The 18,157-nt window shown below is 38.9% G+C and overlaps 2 protein-coding genes across 2 annotated transcripts in view; both read left to right on the top strand.

Annotated features, from left to right (window-relative positions):
• Nucleotides 1-430: 430 nt before the first annotated feature.
• LOC115764668 (transcription initiation factor IIA subunit 2) lies at nucleotides 431-1,186 on the top strand. Its single transcript, XM_030707856.1, has 2 exons — nucleotides 431-584; nucleotides 812-1,186. The coding sequence occupies exons 1-2, from the start codon at nucleotides 513-515 to the stop codon at nucleotides 1,061-1,063; spliced, it is 324 nt and encodes a 107-aa protein (XP_030563716.1). The 5' UTR covers nucleotides 431-512; the 3' UTR covers nucleotides 1,064-1,186.
• A 1,707-nt stretch (nucleotides 1,187-2,893) lies between these two features.
• LOC115764632 (protein pellino) overlaps nucleotides 2,894-18,157 on the top strand; it is a 32,765-nt gene continuing 17,501 nt past the window's right edge. Inside the window, exon 1 of the mRNA XM_030707801.1 lies at nucleotides 2,894-2,959. Coding sequence (XP_030563661.1) covers nucleotides 2,949-2,959 — 11 coding nt within the window. The 5' untranslated portion in view covers nucleotides 2,894-2,948. The remainder of the gene's footprint in view (nucleotides 2,960-18,157) is intronic.

Here is an 18,157-nt window from a genome sequence, read left to right as displayed (position 1 = left end):
ACGGCATGGCGCTGATTGGTTGCAGCTGCAGTGCAACCCTTGGCCAACTTCCGCTTTAGAGTATCCTTCAAGGGTAGCAAAAAGGATAAGCACCGCCCACTTCGTACGAGTGAGCTATAGCTGGTAGCTTGTTGCCAGCAGCACAGCGCGCTTGAAAGCTAACTGATACGTAACTGCATATTTGACTTTCGCTTATCGAGTTATCATTTTTATGTTCTCAACTTATCGTTTTATTTACCTATATAGAGGTATATTTGTATATTTTGAAATTAGACAAAAATAAAACCCAATTTAATAAACGTTTTAAAATTGGTAGAAATTGTTGAGGCCAGCATTTGATAGTACATCGCATAAAATATATCGATATATCGAGCTAGGTTCATATATCGTATATTGTAATATCTAAGCTATCGATACAATATTTTAGCATAGCCATTTACTGACATCGCTACAAGACATTTTGGCTGCTCAATAAAATAAGTTTTTAATTTCCCGAATTTAGCGACTTAAACATGTCGTATCAATTATATCGCAACACTACGCTTGGCAATACGCTACAGGAGAGCCTGGACGAACTAATTCAGGTAAGCTCCGTGCCCCAAACAAACGAATTACCAACAGGCCGTAGCAGCAGCTGCGTCGCAGACCCAGGCGAAGTCTTGTCAAATTTTTTTGCATTTTCACATCGGCAAGTGCATCGATCAACAATTATTAAATTGGCTTAGCAGTTAACTAGCTTGCATTTGCTGTGCCCCCTTTTGTTACTTTATTTACTATTTTCACATTAGATTAACTTGAATCATATTTGCAGTATGGACAAATAACGCCTGCATTGGCCTTTAAGGTGCTGCTGCAGTTTGACAAGAGCATTAACAACGCCCTTAACCAGAGGGTTAAAGCTCGCGTTACATTCAAAGCGGGCAAACTGAACACCTATCGCTTCTGCGACAATGTCTGGACCCTGATGCTCAACGATGTCGAGTTCCGGGAGGTGCACGAATTTGTTAAGGTCGACAAGGTTAAGATTGTGGCCTGCGACGGCAAAAGCGGCGATTTCAATTAACAACTAAGCGAAAACAAGCACACAAATTGCCACGCGTTCTACTTTTTAAGTTTCTAATTAATAAGGTTGAGTTGGTGGATTTTGTCTCTACTGCGGAAATTGGGGGAAGTAAACTGTTAACACCTAAAACGCATTAAGTTGTTTTATTACGCTTTCTCTTCCTCACTTTGATATAATGCAAAGCTAAGTTTGAGTAGATCGCCTAATCTTAATCCACGTTGTAAATGTTTCCTACATATCCTACGTATACAGATTTTGTATACTCTACGGAAATTATATGGTGTATATATAGGCATATTTGCCGAATTTAAATTCAAATGATATGCCTTATGTTCGTAATCGATGATTGAGAGGATTGGACTTATCGATATTTAACATAAGTATTATGGCTAGTTAAAGTACCATTTGAGCAATGCGACAACAGTCGACATCGATAAATTTTTTAGATTCCTTAAGCTTATATTTGATGATTTTTTAATTATAATAAAATGGAAAATATTGAAATTTAAGCTCGATGACAAGCGCAGTATTTAAAAAAGATTTAAATACGCTTTATAAACTGTTGATAGCAGTATCGATAACATAAGTATCGGACAGACCAATTATCTAGCATGTTCTCACAAATCGATATATCGACATAAAGCCAACATCCCTCGTTTCGGTGTACAAAACGCAACAACAGCGCGTCGCGTTCGCACGGAGACCGCTTTGATAACAAACAAATTTCAGATATTTTGAAACGGGCTAAGTTATTTTAATTGAACGTTGGAATTGCAATTCTTAATTGATGTTATTCATTTTGAATTTGTGCATACTAGGCAAACCATCAGTTAGGCGCGAATGCATGTCAACAGCAAGCTCGCGAAATGCAGCAAAAGTTTAACTGCGACAAGTGAATCAAAGTGTAAAAACCTTAGAAAATACGTAGCTGGTTTGCAATACAAGTTGCTTAATAAATTGTTTTTCAAAGAGGTAAAAATACACTGTGTGCTCATAAAATCATATCCACCAGTTTGCTAGAGCTGTACGTACATATGTATGTGTGTATGTTTGTGTATGCATGTGTGCGTGTGTGTAGGTGTTGTATATCGAATTATTAGTTTTTGTTGTTGTTGTTGTTGTTGGGCTGACTGAGCGCAAAGAAAACGAAAAGCCAAACGCGTAAAATACAAAAGTGCATTCATCTGCAACAACTGCGCGTGTTGATTTTGTGTTTGATTTTGTCCAAAGCAGTTGCAAATAACGGTGAATCAATAATTGTTGTTGTGGCTTCTGCTGCAAAGCCCTTGAAGTGTTGCGGAGAAAAATACAAACAAACAAACAAACATACGTAAAGTGCCAAAAACGGAAACCAAAGCGCAAAACGCAAACGTTGTTTTTATTGTTATTGCCACAAACTGCATGATTAAGCCATATAAAACGTGCAGAATAAACAGTCGCACATACATAATATAATAATATCGATGTATGTATGTATGTGCACTGAGTAGAATTTAGTTCTATACAATTTTTCATTTTTGTTTACAATGCGTTTTGTTTTGTTATAAATTTTATGGCATTCGCTTGTTTTCGTTTGCGCTTTGCTTTTGCGTTGCCGTTAAGTCTTATACGAGTCCAATTGGACTCCCGCTGTGTGGCTGTTCCTGCGAAAGCAAAGCAAATATAAAAATATTTCTGGCTAAATTCCTTCGCGTTAAATAAATAATAAATCCGAATGAATAAGCGTAAATAATTGTAATCAATTTTATTAAAATCTAAAAAGGTTTAAGCAGACATCGCCAAAATTGATTTCCGTCGCATCAAAATCTTCACCTCAAAACTGGATTATAATAAATCCGTTGATATTGGAACGCAGCAGGAAAACAACTCTGGGGTAACCAACAAAATGGTCAAACGGTAAGTACAGACATACATACATATGTATGTACATATGATAACATACATACATACATATATACAAGTACAAAGTGAATGCATTTGCTTATCAAGCACACGCTGCAGTTCATTAACCCATTTGCAATTGGCTAAGAAATTAGCGCCCGCCCCTCGTAGACACATGCTTATTTTTAGATTTTTTTTTTTTTGATTCATTGACCGGGGTCTATTGAACTAACGGCTGGCGCTGATAAAGACGAATTATAACGCAATTTATTATTGTTAATTGCTTAGCAAGAGTTAGGTGGGGGGTAGGGGTAGGGATAGGGGGGGGGCTTGTTGTAGGGTTGCTTTAAACTACGTCGCAGTCTGCATTCATATTGTTAGCATGACTTTCCGTTGTTTCATTTTGCTTTATGTGAGCACAGTTAATGCTCCAACAACAACCCCCAATGCTGACAACAACAAAAACACACCCCCTCGAGTGCAGCCACCACCAACAGAACACATCCAGCAGTGTTGACAAGCGGCGTCGCATAAATTTTTGTCTGCGTTTTCCAAAAAATCCAAATGTAAAAGCACAGCAACAATAACAGCAACAACGATGAATAGCCCAACGCGGCATCAGCCAAACGCATGCGCCCTGACGTCACAATAACAACAATAACAACAACAACAGCAACAACCACACCAGCTTCATTTCTGTTTTGTCTGCATTTTGATTTTCTATACGGTTTTATGTTTTCTCATCTGTTGGGCACTCCAAAATAGCAGAACACACTGGCAACACTGACTGCTCTCTGCCTCTACCTCTTTCTTTGCCTGCATAAATAACTGCATACGTTGCACGCTCTCTCTCTCTTTCGTTCTCGCTCGCTTCTTTGCGTTCTATCTCTGTGAATTTCTTCTTTTTATTTTTCAACATTGGCGGCGCTTTGCCTTTGCCTCTGACAATATTTACCATCACTTTGTCGCGTTATTGTTGTTGTTGTTGTGGTCCTACAGTTTTAGCAGGTTCTTGCAGTTGCTTTTTTACAGTTGCTTTTTCGGTCGTCGCGCCCCCACACACACGGGCAGCATCAATAACAACAGCAATGTTTCTGTGCCTGTATTTGTCGCTTTGTTGTTTTACCTGCTTTGGTTCGCCTTTTGTTTTGACTAGTTTCTTAGTAGTTTTGTTTCCTGCCTGCCCTGTTGCTCATTTATCGATATTTATCATTTATTTAGTCTTATCGTTCACGCTGTCCCGCTCTTGCTTAGACTTCCTGTTGCTGCTGTTACTGTTGCTGTTGCATGTTTACCTGATGCCGACCTGTTCGCCTGGTTGTTGTTGTTGTTGTTGTTCTTGTTACTGTTGCTGTGCTGTGCTTGTTCTTGCTTGCCGATCGCCTCCCTTTGCTTTACAAATCTTCAGCCTAGCGCATGTGTGCACATGTATGCAGGTTTTTGTGTGTATGTGCCTGCTTTGTTGCTGCCTCTGCAGATCTTGCTGCCTGCCGCCTGCCAGCGCTGTTTTGTATTTTGTGTTTATTAAATTTTCTTTATACACATGTATATGTGTATGTATGCATGTCTGTATGTATGCGCATGGCGTGCATGCAGTTGCCGTACGGCAGGCAGGCAGCGTTGCCTGCTTGAAAATTTATTTGTCTGCACGCTATTATCCATTATGTATGTACATATGTACAGACATATGCATGGATTTATGCATGTACATATGTTTGTTTGTATTGTACGCTGTGCTGGGGAGTGTCTGTGTAGTCAATGGATAGGCTTGCCTGCCCCCTCAATCTCTCTCTCTCTCTCTCTCTCTCTCACACTCTCTGCTGCTGTTGCTGCTTCTGCTGTTACTGTTTGTTCTTTTTGGCGATTAAAATTAAATTTTAATGCCGCAGTTGCTGTCTGACGGCTGTTTTTGCTGCTGCCGATGTTGTTGCTTTGTCTGCGCCTCTCTTTGTTTCATGACTTCCTTGTTTCATGTTAGCCAGTTCCCCCCACTGCCCCCCGCTTTTGTTTCTGTTAACCTTCAGCTGCAGCCATGCTGTAAGCCTGTTGCGCTTAGCAACATTCTCTTAATTTATTAAGTGCAAATTTATTTATGAAATAACACTCACACGCACAAACTACAAACGCACACATACGCATAATTAACCGTTATTATTCATGCTCATGATTCATTTAGTCGTTTGTGTCTGTTTGCGGCCCAAGCGTGGCTTTTGTCCAAGCGTGGGAGAGACAATAAACGCACACATACATACATACATACATGTGAAAATAAATGCACACGTATGTGTATACGTGCATGTAACCACATTTTCACACTCTATTCTCTAAACACACATACTATGAGTCAAAATGATTCTTTCTTCACTGTGTAGGTGGTAAAATACATATTACAGTAAAATTTCTGAGAACAGTAAAGAATTTTCCAGAAACAAGTATTATGAATTTGACTTTAAAGTCAGTAAATTTCAATATTTATAATTTGGAGCTAGGAATTTTTGGATGTCATATTTAAGGCCTGAAAATTTAACATAGATCGGACATAGCCTAAAAGTTATTTAAGCGTCTGTTAGTTTGGGGCTTGATGCACATTACAGGGCATCTGCTAGTCGAGGCACACGCCGACGCTAAGCTGTTAACAGTTATCTCGAGAAAAACTGACAGACAGCACTGCGTCAGCAAATTAGGCTTTTAACTTTTTGCGTGGCAGACATTGCTGGCTTCCACAGCTGATAAGGCACAGCAGCAGCAGCAGCAGCAGCAGAGGTGAGAATTAGCAGGAAAATGTAAATGCAACAACTAAACTTAATCATTGAAGTTAAAAAAAAAACACGTGACCTGATTTTAAGGCTGCATGCACGCGGTCCCTAATTACGACCAGGGCATGCACACGTGAGTGTGTATGTGTGCGTGTGCGTGTGTGTGCTTGACTGTGATAAGAAATGTGAAAGCAACTCAGCTGTTGACGCGTTGAAGCAAAGCTAACCGAAACGACAAATAAACAATATTTGAATAAATGAATCAACAGACGCTTCGTCTCAGTCAAGCCACGCCCCCCCCCCCCTGCACCGCCCCCAAAGCCGCTGCGGTTAAAGTTCATTGCCAAAATGTTCGAGAGGGCAGCTCTAATGTTTGCCGCTGACCGAGCTCGGGTTCAAAGTTCACGCAGTCCATCTCTTATCAGAGCACATCTCAGCCAAAGATTGTTGCTGCTGCTTCTTCTGCTGCTTCTTCTTCTTCTGCTGGGCGCCAATCGGCTTATGCGTGCCGTGCATTGCCATTTGAACTCCCAACTGGCAGCTCGGCTCAGAGTTTGAGTTTGAGATAAGCCCAAAGGTTTTTCACAGTTGCTGCGGGCGAGCTTTTTGACCCACATAGGGCAGGAGCTGCCTTTTGTCTTCTTCTTCTTCTTCTTCTTCTTCTTTTGCTCGTCAAGTGAAAGTTTTGTTCAGCTTTTCTTTGTTGTTGTTGTTGTTAGCTGGCATTTTAAGCCACTTACAACAATTTACGACAAATTTGCATTGAGCTGGTAATTTGTGTGCGAGAAATGAAAGTGAAAATGGAAATGAAAAATTATTTTAATAGCCGATTTTGGCTTGTTAAATTCAAATTTTTGATATTTGGCCAAATTGCCACAAACCGATATTGGAGAGCATAGAATGTATATATGTGTGTGTGTGTGTGTGTGTGTGTAAGTATGGCAAACTTAAACTAACTCGAATAAAGGTAATATAAGTATTAGAATTCATGAAGATTTTCATAGAATCAGCCTTAAAATCAAGCATATATGCACCAAAAATAGTTAATAAATTGACAATAAACATTTTCTTATCATATTTCTTATCAATATAATCAAGTAAAATATTTATTTAAAAAAAAGTATTTCTATTTATTGTTATTCTTGAGTGGATCAAGGAACTTATATATACGCTAAGCGTGATCCAATTCCTGATTCTTGAGAAAACGCCAGCAATAAGAATCGACAGTTGCATTAGCAATGCATTAGCAATGCATTAGAGGCCTTTGACTATAATTCACACTATTCAAACATTGTTGTTTTATGCTTTTAAACATTTATTAAGATTTAATTCTTAAAAGCAGTCAACAACAACTAGTTTACAGCTTTGAATCCCAAGTCAAGTGAAAGGATTCTTTTAGCACAAGGCCATAGAAGCTAGCGTTATTTAGAAAGAATTATGTTGAAAGCTTGCAACTGCATTCAATACTTAAAGGACATTCCGTTCTAAGCGTTGCAACTTTGCAAAAGCAATGCAAGAATATATTTTAGAGCAAAACTTACAGCAACAACTATTTTATGGATAGATGATCTTTCACAATTCTTGAAAAGGTCCAATTTTACGATTAGTTTCGTTGGCACTTATTTCCAAGAGTTTATCTCTAATGCCAACTTTTTCCTTATTATAGAAATCAAAGCAATCCAATTGTAAACAAAAACAAGTAAGAGGTTCTAGTCGGAAACTCCCGACTAGGGGATACCCTGAACCCTCTTCTTCCAATATCAAATGCATATATATATTCTATTTTAGAAGCTATATGTCAAGTTTGGTGACTCTAGCTCTTATTATTTACCAAAATTTCCAACAAAAAAACAGGATATCGATATCGATTTTTATCGATTGCTTGGAAACGGAACAAGTTATCGATTATGGGAAACAAACTCGATCTGCGCGGGAACTAGGAGCACCTACATCTAAAATTTCAGTCTCTAGCTCTTATAGGTTCTGAGATCCTTGCGTTCATACATACGGACGGACAGACGGACATGGCTAGATCGACTCAAGATCAAGAATATACTTGATGGGGTCGGAGATGCTTTCTTCTGCCTGTTACATACATTTGGATTTTGCACAAATACAATATACCCTTATACCCATTTTTGATGGGTTCAGGGTATAAACAGCTGATTGTGCAGTTCTGCAATGCTTTGGCCTGTGCACTCCGTTGATCTGGCAAATCTGCAAAGCCAAGTGCAATTGTGTTTTGATAGAAATGCAAAATGTTGATAAACAAGAATCTGCCCAAGTGAAACGTGTACTATGCTAAAGCTCAGCTAGAAGGTAGCATACTCCGACAAGTCCTACTGCAGGATATGCACTCTGTGTGCAGGATGTGCGCGACGCTGCAATGAAAAACTTGCACACATCCTGCGTGTCAAGTCGCACACAACAACAACAACAAGAGAGACTTTGTCATTAATATGTGGAGCTCAGAAGCTGACGGACTGTCTGGAAAACGAGTTTGGTCAGCCGTGCTGGAGTGTGGCAGAGGGGAGTTAAGGAGTTTTTTTGTGCCTGATTTGACCTTAATTCGCTGGTGGCACATTGCGCCTTCAATGTGCACACTCGCGCTGGCATACCCTTTAGGAACTTGCAGCTTTTGTTGCCCGTGTTTCCGGTTACGGAACGCAGCCTCCGCATTCTCGGTCCGAGCCGCACGCTTCCTTCTGCAGCAAGTCGCTTTTGTGCTCTGCTAGAAATTTGTGGCCAGGACAAAGAAATACGAGCAGAGTGAAGGATGCGGGCGGCAGGCTGGCAGGCTGCAGGATGTGCCATGTGTGGCATCTCTCTCTCTCTCTCTCTCTCTCTCTCTCTCTCTCTCTCTCTCTCGCTGGTTCATTGCCCTCTCATTAGTCTGCTAGCAGTTTGTTATTGTCTCGAATGATACGCTATAAATTTTCTTAAATATTTTTCTTCTACTTTGCAGGTAAGTTCCGCCCGAAAACTTCTGCAAGCAATTGAAAACTTCGAATGGAGTTTTAGCCAAGCCGGAGCCCACGCAAAACTTGCTTTGACTCTTTTTTTCTTCTACTCCTACTCCAGTTGCGGTTTTGGAAACTCATTTGAAATAATAACGCGACAGTGCTTTATGTCTTGTTGTTGTTTTTTTTTTTTTTGCAAGTTTTACATACTTTTTTGAACAATTAATTTCCCACACAAACATTTGCGGAGATGACAAAGCTGCAAAATGGGGAAATTCCTAGCCCACAAGAGACAGACACACATTGTTATTGTTTTCTATGTCAGCTATAAATATGTATGTTCAAAATTTTAAATACGCGACGTTGTGGGCTGCGAAGTCTCCGAGTCTCTGAGTCTCTGTACTTCTTGTGTGTGTGGGGTGTTTGAGCAAGAGTTTTTTGAGCACCTCGACTAGCTCAAATTGGCCTTGTGCATGTTGGCGCTAGTTGGGCCGCCTTGTACAGTTAGCTGGCCGAATTCAGTCATTCATGGGAAAAGCTCAGTTGTTGCCATCTTACGTACAAGTAAAGCGAAATTTTTTTTTATAGAATGCACAACAAGAAATACACACAGTTAATGAATAAATGTGCTCAGTTTGGTTAAAGATTTGGGTTTCCTATTGAAACTCATTGTAAGTTATCTCAGCCAATTTAGACTGCCAGCCTAGTTAGTAACTAATCTCTTACTAGTATTCCATAAAAATAATATTATCCACACTGACAAGCCTTCCTCTTTACTATCTGGTATATACTTACTTTGGTATTTAGCTTGCTTCAGCATATATTAAATACCAAAGTATATACTAAAGTTGATTGTTTTATTAGTTAGCTGCGTTAGTTATGCTTCATCAACTGTTGTGCAGCAATTAATTTAGCTTAGGTCTTGAGAATTGTTTTTATTATTATGCAATCCCAGGCTAGTGTATATGGATGTGCGAATGCTTTAAGCCGAACGTCTAACGCACAGACAGTGACGTATATTTAATATAACAAGTAAGAGGTTCTAGTCGGGAGCTCCCGACTAGGGGATACCCTGAACCCTCTTCTTACAACATCAAATGCATACATATATTCTATTTTAGAAGCTATATGTCAAGTTTGGTGACTCTAGCTCTTATTATTTACCAAAATTGCCCAAAAAACAGGATATCGATATATATTTTTATCGATTGCTTGGAATCGGAGTAAGTTATCGATTATCGGAAACAAACTCGATCTGCGCGGGAGCTAGGAGCATCTACATCTAAAATTTCAAGTCTCTAGCTCTTATAGGTTCTGAGATCCTTGCGTTCATACATACGGACGGACGGACGGACGGACGGACAGACAGACAGACGGACAGACAGACGGACATGGCTAGATCGACTCGGCTATTGATGCTGATCAAGAATATATATATTTTATGGGGTCGGAGATGCTTCCTTCTGCCTGTTACATACATTTGGATTTTGCACAAATACAATATACCCTTGTACCCATTTTTAATGGGTTCAGGGTATAAAAATATAAACAAATTATATTATTATTTTAAGCATTTGTATTGTAGCAGCTTTTGCCTGTCCGGGTTTCTTAACAAAATTTCCCATTGTGTTGAGGGTTTCCGTTAACAAGATTTTTCTGCATTAAAATACTTTATTATATCTAAAGATTGTGTTCACTTTTGCATCTATATTTGCTAAAACTCTTTAAGATTACACGAATTTCTTGAACTTCTTTATAGTATCTAGTTGCTGGTACTTACATATATAGGATTGTCAAATTTTATAAGAAATTGTTTGCATATTGTTTTAGGATTGTTCTTTTAGGGTATTATCCTTTGGAAGACAGTCTTGCAATGAGGTTAGTCCTAAAATTCGAGGTATATTACGTAAACTAGGGAAAGCATAAAGTGCGCATATCTATAAAAATGAATATATAGTGGATTGTAAGTCGTACTAAAAACGAGAATAACACTCGCCCGATCAACTACCTGTTTTTATACTCTGAACCCATTGAAAATGGGTAAAAAGGGTATATTGTATTTGTGCAAAATCCAAATGTATGTAACAGGCAGAAGGAAGCATCTGCGACCCCATAAAGTATATATATTCTGGATCAGCATCAATAGCCGAGTCGATCTAGCCATGTCCGTCCGTCCGTCTGTCCGTCTGTCCGTCCGTCCGTCTGTCCGCATGTATGAACGCAAGGATTTCAGAACCTATAAGAGCTAGTGACTTGCTCCTAGTTCCCGCGCAGATCGAGTTTGTTTCCGATAATCGATAATTTACTCCGTTTCCAAGCAATCGATGAAAATCGATATCGATATCCTGTTTTTTGGGCAATTTTGTTAAATAATAAGAGCTAGAGTCACAAAACTTGACATATAGCTTCTAGAATAGAATATATATATGCATTTGATGTTGGAAGAAGAGGGTTCAGGGTATCCCCTAGTCGGGAGTTCCCGACTAGAACCTCTTACATGTTTTTATTAACTTTTTGCAAAGTGGTTCTTGCTTAGAAATAGTTTTGCATACCTGAGCAAAAGCGGCTAACTGCGAAGAGTTTGTGTACATAACTGATTCATTTGGCCGGAAATAGTGTTTAGTATTCGAATGCTAAATTCTTCGTCAACCGGATGCTGTCACCTATATATAAGTACATATATATAAGTAGTTCCTTGTTGCTTGACGTTGTTAATAATCGTGAGCTCAGAGGAAGCGCCCCTCCCCCAGCCCCCGTAACGCGCCGCTCAACTCTTTCGCTAATTTTTGTTCTAGTTATTATCGCCAAGTCTTGGGTTGTGCCCATTTTATGACCCAATTAATCTGTTTACTTGCATAATTTCCACGTTAGTTTGGTGCGTAATGGCATTTTCTGCCTGCCTGTGTGTGTGTGTGTGTGTGTGTGTGTGTGTGTAATGCGCGTTACTTTCCGCGCAATTTTCGAATTGCAAACAAAGTTGATGAAACAACCGCCGACGATGAGCAACAAAGGCGTGCCTTGCTTTTTGGCTGGGCACGGCGTCTCCCTGGGCTACGGATGGGGTGGGGAGGTGCGGGGGTTTTTTACTTGCAACTGCAGACAGCCGCAATCGCACACACCAACACACGCACACACACACGCACACACACACAATGTTTGATAACTATTATTGTGGCGTTTATTGGGCGTTATTGTGTTGTGGTTGCTGTTGACCCACATTTTTGCCAATATATTGTGCGGCCAGCCCGGCGAAACTAAAGAGACAGCCTATTTGTACAAAAACTTGCTCATTTCATTTAATTTATTTAAATATTTTGTATTATGCAGTTGTTGTTGCGGTCTTTGGGATGTCACAAACGCAAAGCAACCAAATGGATCGCATTCAAAACTCATCTGAATTAGAGTCTCTAGAGTCGTATACGATGTACTTAAATATTAATTAGCCCAACTTATATGCGCACTCATATGCTTATAGACACATTTTCTCACTGGCTCTCAAAATAAAAAACAAATAAATTGTTCAAGTCTTTCTCCGAACTTTTCGATTGTAGTTTTGCGATCCGAAAAGCATTAAATAAATCATTAACAAACTTTGAAATTCATCTGACAAACATAAAATGTAAAGGTGAATGTTTTACCTTCAATGAACCTACAAATTTCTTCTTTTTTTTTCATTCAAAATTTCTATATATAGAGTGTGAGATACATATAGATAAAATTATTGTTAAGTAGCCATGTTCCATCCTGGCTAAAGGATATAAAAGTGAATTTTTTCTTGCACTTTGATTTTCAAATGATATTTTTACATACAAAACTTCAGCATAAAATGTTAAACCTTGTTTTCTTGTTAGTTAGCATGAAAATGTAGATTATTATAAAAAGATTAGAATGACAAATGAGGAAATATGTTCGATTGCGTGAATATCTAGCCCAACTATGATTACATATGTTATCTAAATGCAGCTTAAGATATGACAAAGCAAGCAAAAATATTTTATTTGTGATAAGGCATGTTCAAAGCATGTATCTTTCGAGCGTGTGCAGTTGTGACTTTGAGCTCGTGCATCTAAAAGATAAATTCTAATGTGCGTATCTGAGACGTAAGCATTGTCAGCCCCAGAACAATGCGAAGGGCAAAGAGTAAATAAAGTTGTCATGGCCTCGGTTTCAAAAGTACTTAATAGCGGATTACATATATGCAACTCTTTACGTGTATTGATTAAGCCTAGCCAGGTGTTGACCCTCAACAAGATGACTCCGATTCTAGCTCGAACCTCGCTTCGGATGCCGCGACTTGCTGCCCGAAACTCATTATTTGTTGCCAAGTTCGAATTGAGGCAAAAAACACCGCAATTAACTAACAAATTGTTGGGGCAGATCCGTGATTAAAACATGAAAATGCTTTTATTTTGAGCAAACTAAACATTCAACAATGAAACCGAAAACTAATTACATATGCCAATTAATGCATAAGTAAAAGTCTTAATAATAAATTCGAGGCAACAAAAATGAAAGATCGCAGAGCGAAAACTAAGCGTCATTAACTTTAATACTATATCATAAAAATGTGCCATGTGCAAAACATGCACTAATCAAAATAATCGATTTGTATATATTATCATCATCATCATCATCATCATCATCATCTATATCATTAGCTGGATGAGCAGGAAATATGCAATTTGATTTATAATATTGGCTGGGTCAATATCAATAAAATAACCTCAGCAATTGGCTCAAAATATGTAAAGTTTCTAATTGTTGCTTGGTTTTCTGAGCCTATATTATTCAATTTTCCTCGACAACAAGTAAATACATTGATTTGCATTTGATGATTTTATTAGAGATTGGAAAACTGTATTCAGCATGTAGAATCTCCATGTTCAATGCATTAGATCTCTGCGAGAATCTTAAAAGCAATTTGCGAATTATATTAATTTTACAAATTTTTCTATAATAAAAATCTAAACAGTTTTGAAAGGGTTTAGCTAATGTTTTTGATTAGAAGATAGTATTAAATTAATGTTTTTTTTATTTTAAACGTGAGGTAATATTGAAATAAGTGAGGTTAGTGAGGTTAGTTTTCTAGGAAGATGTTATATATAAATAGTTACATTATTTGAGAGAGAATATAATTCTCTATTCATAGACCACGATTAAAGCCTACTTGACATTTAGCTATAATAAATTATATAACTATAACTAACTAACTTTACTTTTGGCTCCAACACATCCAACTGGTTCCAAAAGAAGTGCCAAGCGCAAGATCATTATGGCGTGTGAGGTTCATGTGCAGCTCGATTGAATAATAGAAATGAAAGAAGAAAGGAAAATAAAATAAAAGGCCAGCTACGCATGCGTCATAGTTGTAAACAAACTGGTTTCTTGCTGTCGATGAGCCAATGCTGCCGTTGTGTTAAGCTTTCAGGTGTGCCCAGCTCCACATTCACTCTCTCAACTATGCGCGCACACACAGGCACACATGCACACGGGCACATGGTCACACTCACATACTCTCGATACAAACACTGCCTCTCACTCTCTCGCTGTGTGCATGAAAGTGATGCCGCCGTAATCGTCGCTTGGCCTTTGTCTTTGCCTTTGCCTTTTTGTCGCCGTTGCCGTTGCCGTTGCTTTAGCTGGCTTTTGCACTGATTATGGCAATTGGCGCTGCAAACCAAACAATGCGAAAATGAAAAGCTCGACGCAATAGGCAAAGCCAAACAAAAGTAATGAAAAGAAATGCAACTTGTCGCTTTGCTGCTTGTTGTTGTCGCCTTGAGACTGTCTGCAGCTGCTCTGTGAGTTCAGCGTCTGATTATTGACGACGTCAACAGCGACGTCGCCAAAGTGTTGTTGACATGGCCTCCGCTGCGCCTCCAGCTACATATATCCATAAATCCATCCAAGCCAAGGTGCAGTCGCAGTCGCTGCCAGCATCGCTGCCAGCGTCGCTGCCCGCTGTGTGCACTGCACTTGTCAACTGGGCTTGCGGTTTCAAAGCCGATCGGCTACTTGTCATGGATGCTGCTGTGTCTGTCTGTGTGTGTGTGTGTGTGTGTGCCAGCAGCTGACCATATGCGGGGTGCCTGCAGCATTTGCATTACAAATCCATACATGAGAAAATGTATTTATTTACTTTTTTTTTGCGCTATCTTCTTCTTCGTTTTTTCCAATGCTCGTAGCAATTAGATATGAATTATCTGCACGCTTTGGCGATTTGAGAATTCATTGAACAATGATGATACGAACGGATTGTCGGATTGTTGTGTTTGTGCTTGTGTTTGTTTATGGGGCGTAGACAGGCGGAATGCGTCGCTGAAATTTGTCGATGTTTATCTGTTTGTGTGTTGTTGTTGTTGTTGTGTCATATCAGCTTAATTAAATTTGTTTTCAGAAGTCGAAGGAGTGTAACCTCCAGAAATAAACCGATACGGAAAACAGTTTATAAAACTTGACATTGATTCTTGTGGCATATTTGTAGTTATGAGTGTGCCTCGATAATTGAAACGATACGAGAATTTATGGCTTCGAATTCGCAGGCTCGGGAAGTTCTGCACTTAAATTTATCAAATTCTAGTGCTGTCGATTGATTTTCAAAAACGAAACTGATTCCACAGAAATGAACTAAATTTCTAAACGCTCTGCGATCTGTAAAAAGTTGAGATGAGCATAGCTATAGATATTGTATGGTATATAAAAAATACTAGAAAGAAACTCAAGTACTGTAATAAATACCGATTTTGTTTCTATTTTCCATAGCTATTTGATAATTGCCTTATATTATAGTTATCACAGGAAAAGTTGGCAGGGATTTGAGTTTATATTAATTACATCCGCACTGTTTTCGACTTCTAAGTATATGTAGGCCTAGTTATGTTAAGAAAGGTCGCGTTTAACATCGATTTGGGTAAATCCCATTGATAAGAATCGCCTAGCATAGCGGAAACATGCTCCAAAACAATACTTTTATTGCGGAAATTCCAAGCAATCCAAATGCGTACGAAAAGAAACACCTTCCGCTATATTTTGGAGCAAAGTTTTTAACAACTAGCCGTAGAAATTACCCATAGTTTCTATGTACTTGAGGCAAACAAAAGTTTTTGTAGCTTTGCGTCAATATCCGTTCCACATTCGGCGTCGGGCAACAAAAAGAAAACAAAATCGAAAGTGCGCTATGGTAAATTTAACTAATGCTTTTCCAACAGTACCGTTAACTGTTCGCCCAGTTCCACCCTACAAAAATATAAATAAAACTTGCACACAGTCACGATAACCTTTGGCACTCGTTCAACGTAATCGCATCGACAATTTCTAGACATTTCGTAAATCAATCGTTTCTCAGCCTTGGACAGTACGAGTACGCTCTAAAGAAACTGGAACGGAAGTCGAGCTTTCAGAATGTAAAAGAAAATTGAAACTGCAAAGTGCGACAAGGACAGCAACAGCAATAGCAATGGTATTCAAATGCCTTGAATAAGGTAGCGGCCAGTCAGTCGCTGGTTCAAGTCGCCAGGGGGCGCCACATCAAAGAACCATGTGGCAACAATTAAATACATACTGTGGCGCCGCCTTTTGACATTTGCACTTAATCTGCAGTTGGGGGCGACGTTTGTTACACTTTTGGGAAAGTGTCAACTATTATAATACTGGAGCACTTAACGGTATTTGGGGTCTAAGCTTTTGACACCTGTGAAATAATTTCTCACATGTCACTTGACGCGTTCTCCATTTCTCAAGACGTGAGTTCTTTTGTTGTCGAGAAATGCTTTAGCAAATTGCAACATTGCAACATTGCTGCTTGGCTGGTTGGCAAACCCCTCCGAACTTATGGCACTTCAGCTTGGCCCCAAGCTCAACCCATATCTGTCAAGATGCAGGCGAAGCAAATGCCACAAAACACGTAATGATAATAATATGCAGCAGAAAGGGCAGAGGCACAACAGGATGTCGTCGGCCGGGTTGTGGTTGTGGCTTTTATGGACCATGGACACGAGGGGACGGGGACGGGATCGGGACGGGAACGGGGTCTTGTAACTCGCGCAGCTCTGTGACATAATCGGCACAGTTGGCCTGGCAACAAATGTTTTGCAATTTCGCGTTGTTGTTTCTGTTAACGCTGAGGTCGACCTCAACTTTGCCTAGGAAATGAGCTCGAGAATCGTTGCGACAGCTCATATTTTTCCGAATTACTTTTTACTCTGGTAATCTCACACGAAAAGCTTGGTAGTCAAATGTCCCAACGGAATGTGAATACTTTAAGATTAACATTCTCAAATTCCTGAAAGGTTTACTTTCCTTCAAACAATTGGAAATCCTATGCTATCTCTTGGATAAATGAGTCTTTTTGATTGGGAAATTGATCTGGCTTTTATATCCGGAATTATTCTAACGCCTTTTATTGAGAATATTTTATATTTGTTATGTATTTAAAAGAAAGTTTGTACCAATATATATTTAATCTTTCAAGATATCTAACTATTCCTATAATTTAGACAATCGTATGTAATAGATAGATGAATTGCAATATCGAATGAGTTGATGAAGTTCTTGAGTTCTTCCAATCAGATGACTCATTCTATAGAAAAAAGTTAAAAATTAAGAAACAAAGGTAATCTTGCGGTTTTGGAGTTAAGTGAAGAGAATAGTGAAACTCGTAATTCCTAGGTTCGATGAGGTTATATAGAAAAACGGAACCGTTTTCTATACAAAAGCTCGTTTATTGATCGATACTTTTTGTTAGACTATATTATATAGTTATCCGATAATTGATAAGATACGGTCTATATATAAGAAGCACCGAGAAACTTATAAATGACGGTCTCAAGTTATCTTGAGCAGTTTAACCACTTTTGAATTTCGATCGATTATTCCGATAGCAGCTGTATGATATAGTGTTTCGATGTCGATAAGGTTTTGCTTATGTGTAGGTATGTCTAAGAACTGCCGATCTTAGTTAAGATGTCTTGATAATGAAAAAACATGTTCATACAAGAACTTAACTATCGACAGATCAATAAAATACATATATAATATGACAAATAGAGCGTTCCTATCCCGTTCCGACATATATGTATGTATGTTCTCTCTGCAAAGATGACAAACTTGTAAATTTGATGCTCTTTCTCTTTCTTTCTCTATTTACTCTCTCTTTCTCTCTCTCTCTCTCTTTCTCTCTCTCTCTCTCTCTCTCTCTCTCTCTCTCTCTCTCTCTCTCTCTCTCTCTCTCTCTCTCTCTCTCTTTAATAGTAAAACTAAAATGTTGGATAGGAACTGATTCGTGTCGTGAACTAAACTTCGATGCGATTCTTTCTTTTGAGTCGTAAAATTAACATTTACATAAATAATAGGGCATTTCTCAATACTTCGATTTCCTGCGGAAAGGTTAACTCTCCTGCATATTTATACTTACAGAAATTGCGGGTCAGTCCGTGGCTGACCCATGACTCAAATTATCGAGCGTTGCGACCTTTGACATTTGCCCGCTTGTCTTGGCT

This window comes from Drosophila novamexicana, unplaced genomic scaffold, assembly GCF_003285875.2.
Source record: "Drosophila novamexicana strain 15010-1031.04,08,12 unplaced genomic scaffold, DnovRS2.1 tig00000870-arrow-arrow-pilon, whole genome shotgun sequence".
Lineage (NCBI taxonomy): Eukaryota > Metazoa > Arthropoda > Insecta > Diptera > Drosophilidae > Drosophila > Drosophila novamexicana.
The sequence above is the reverse complement of the archived record's forward strand: the minus strand, read 5'-3'. Positions and strand labels throughout refer to the sequence as shown.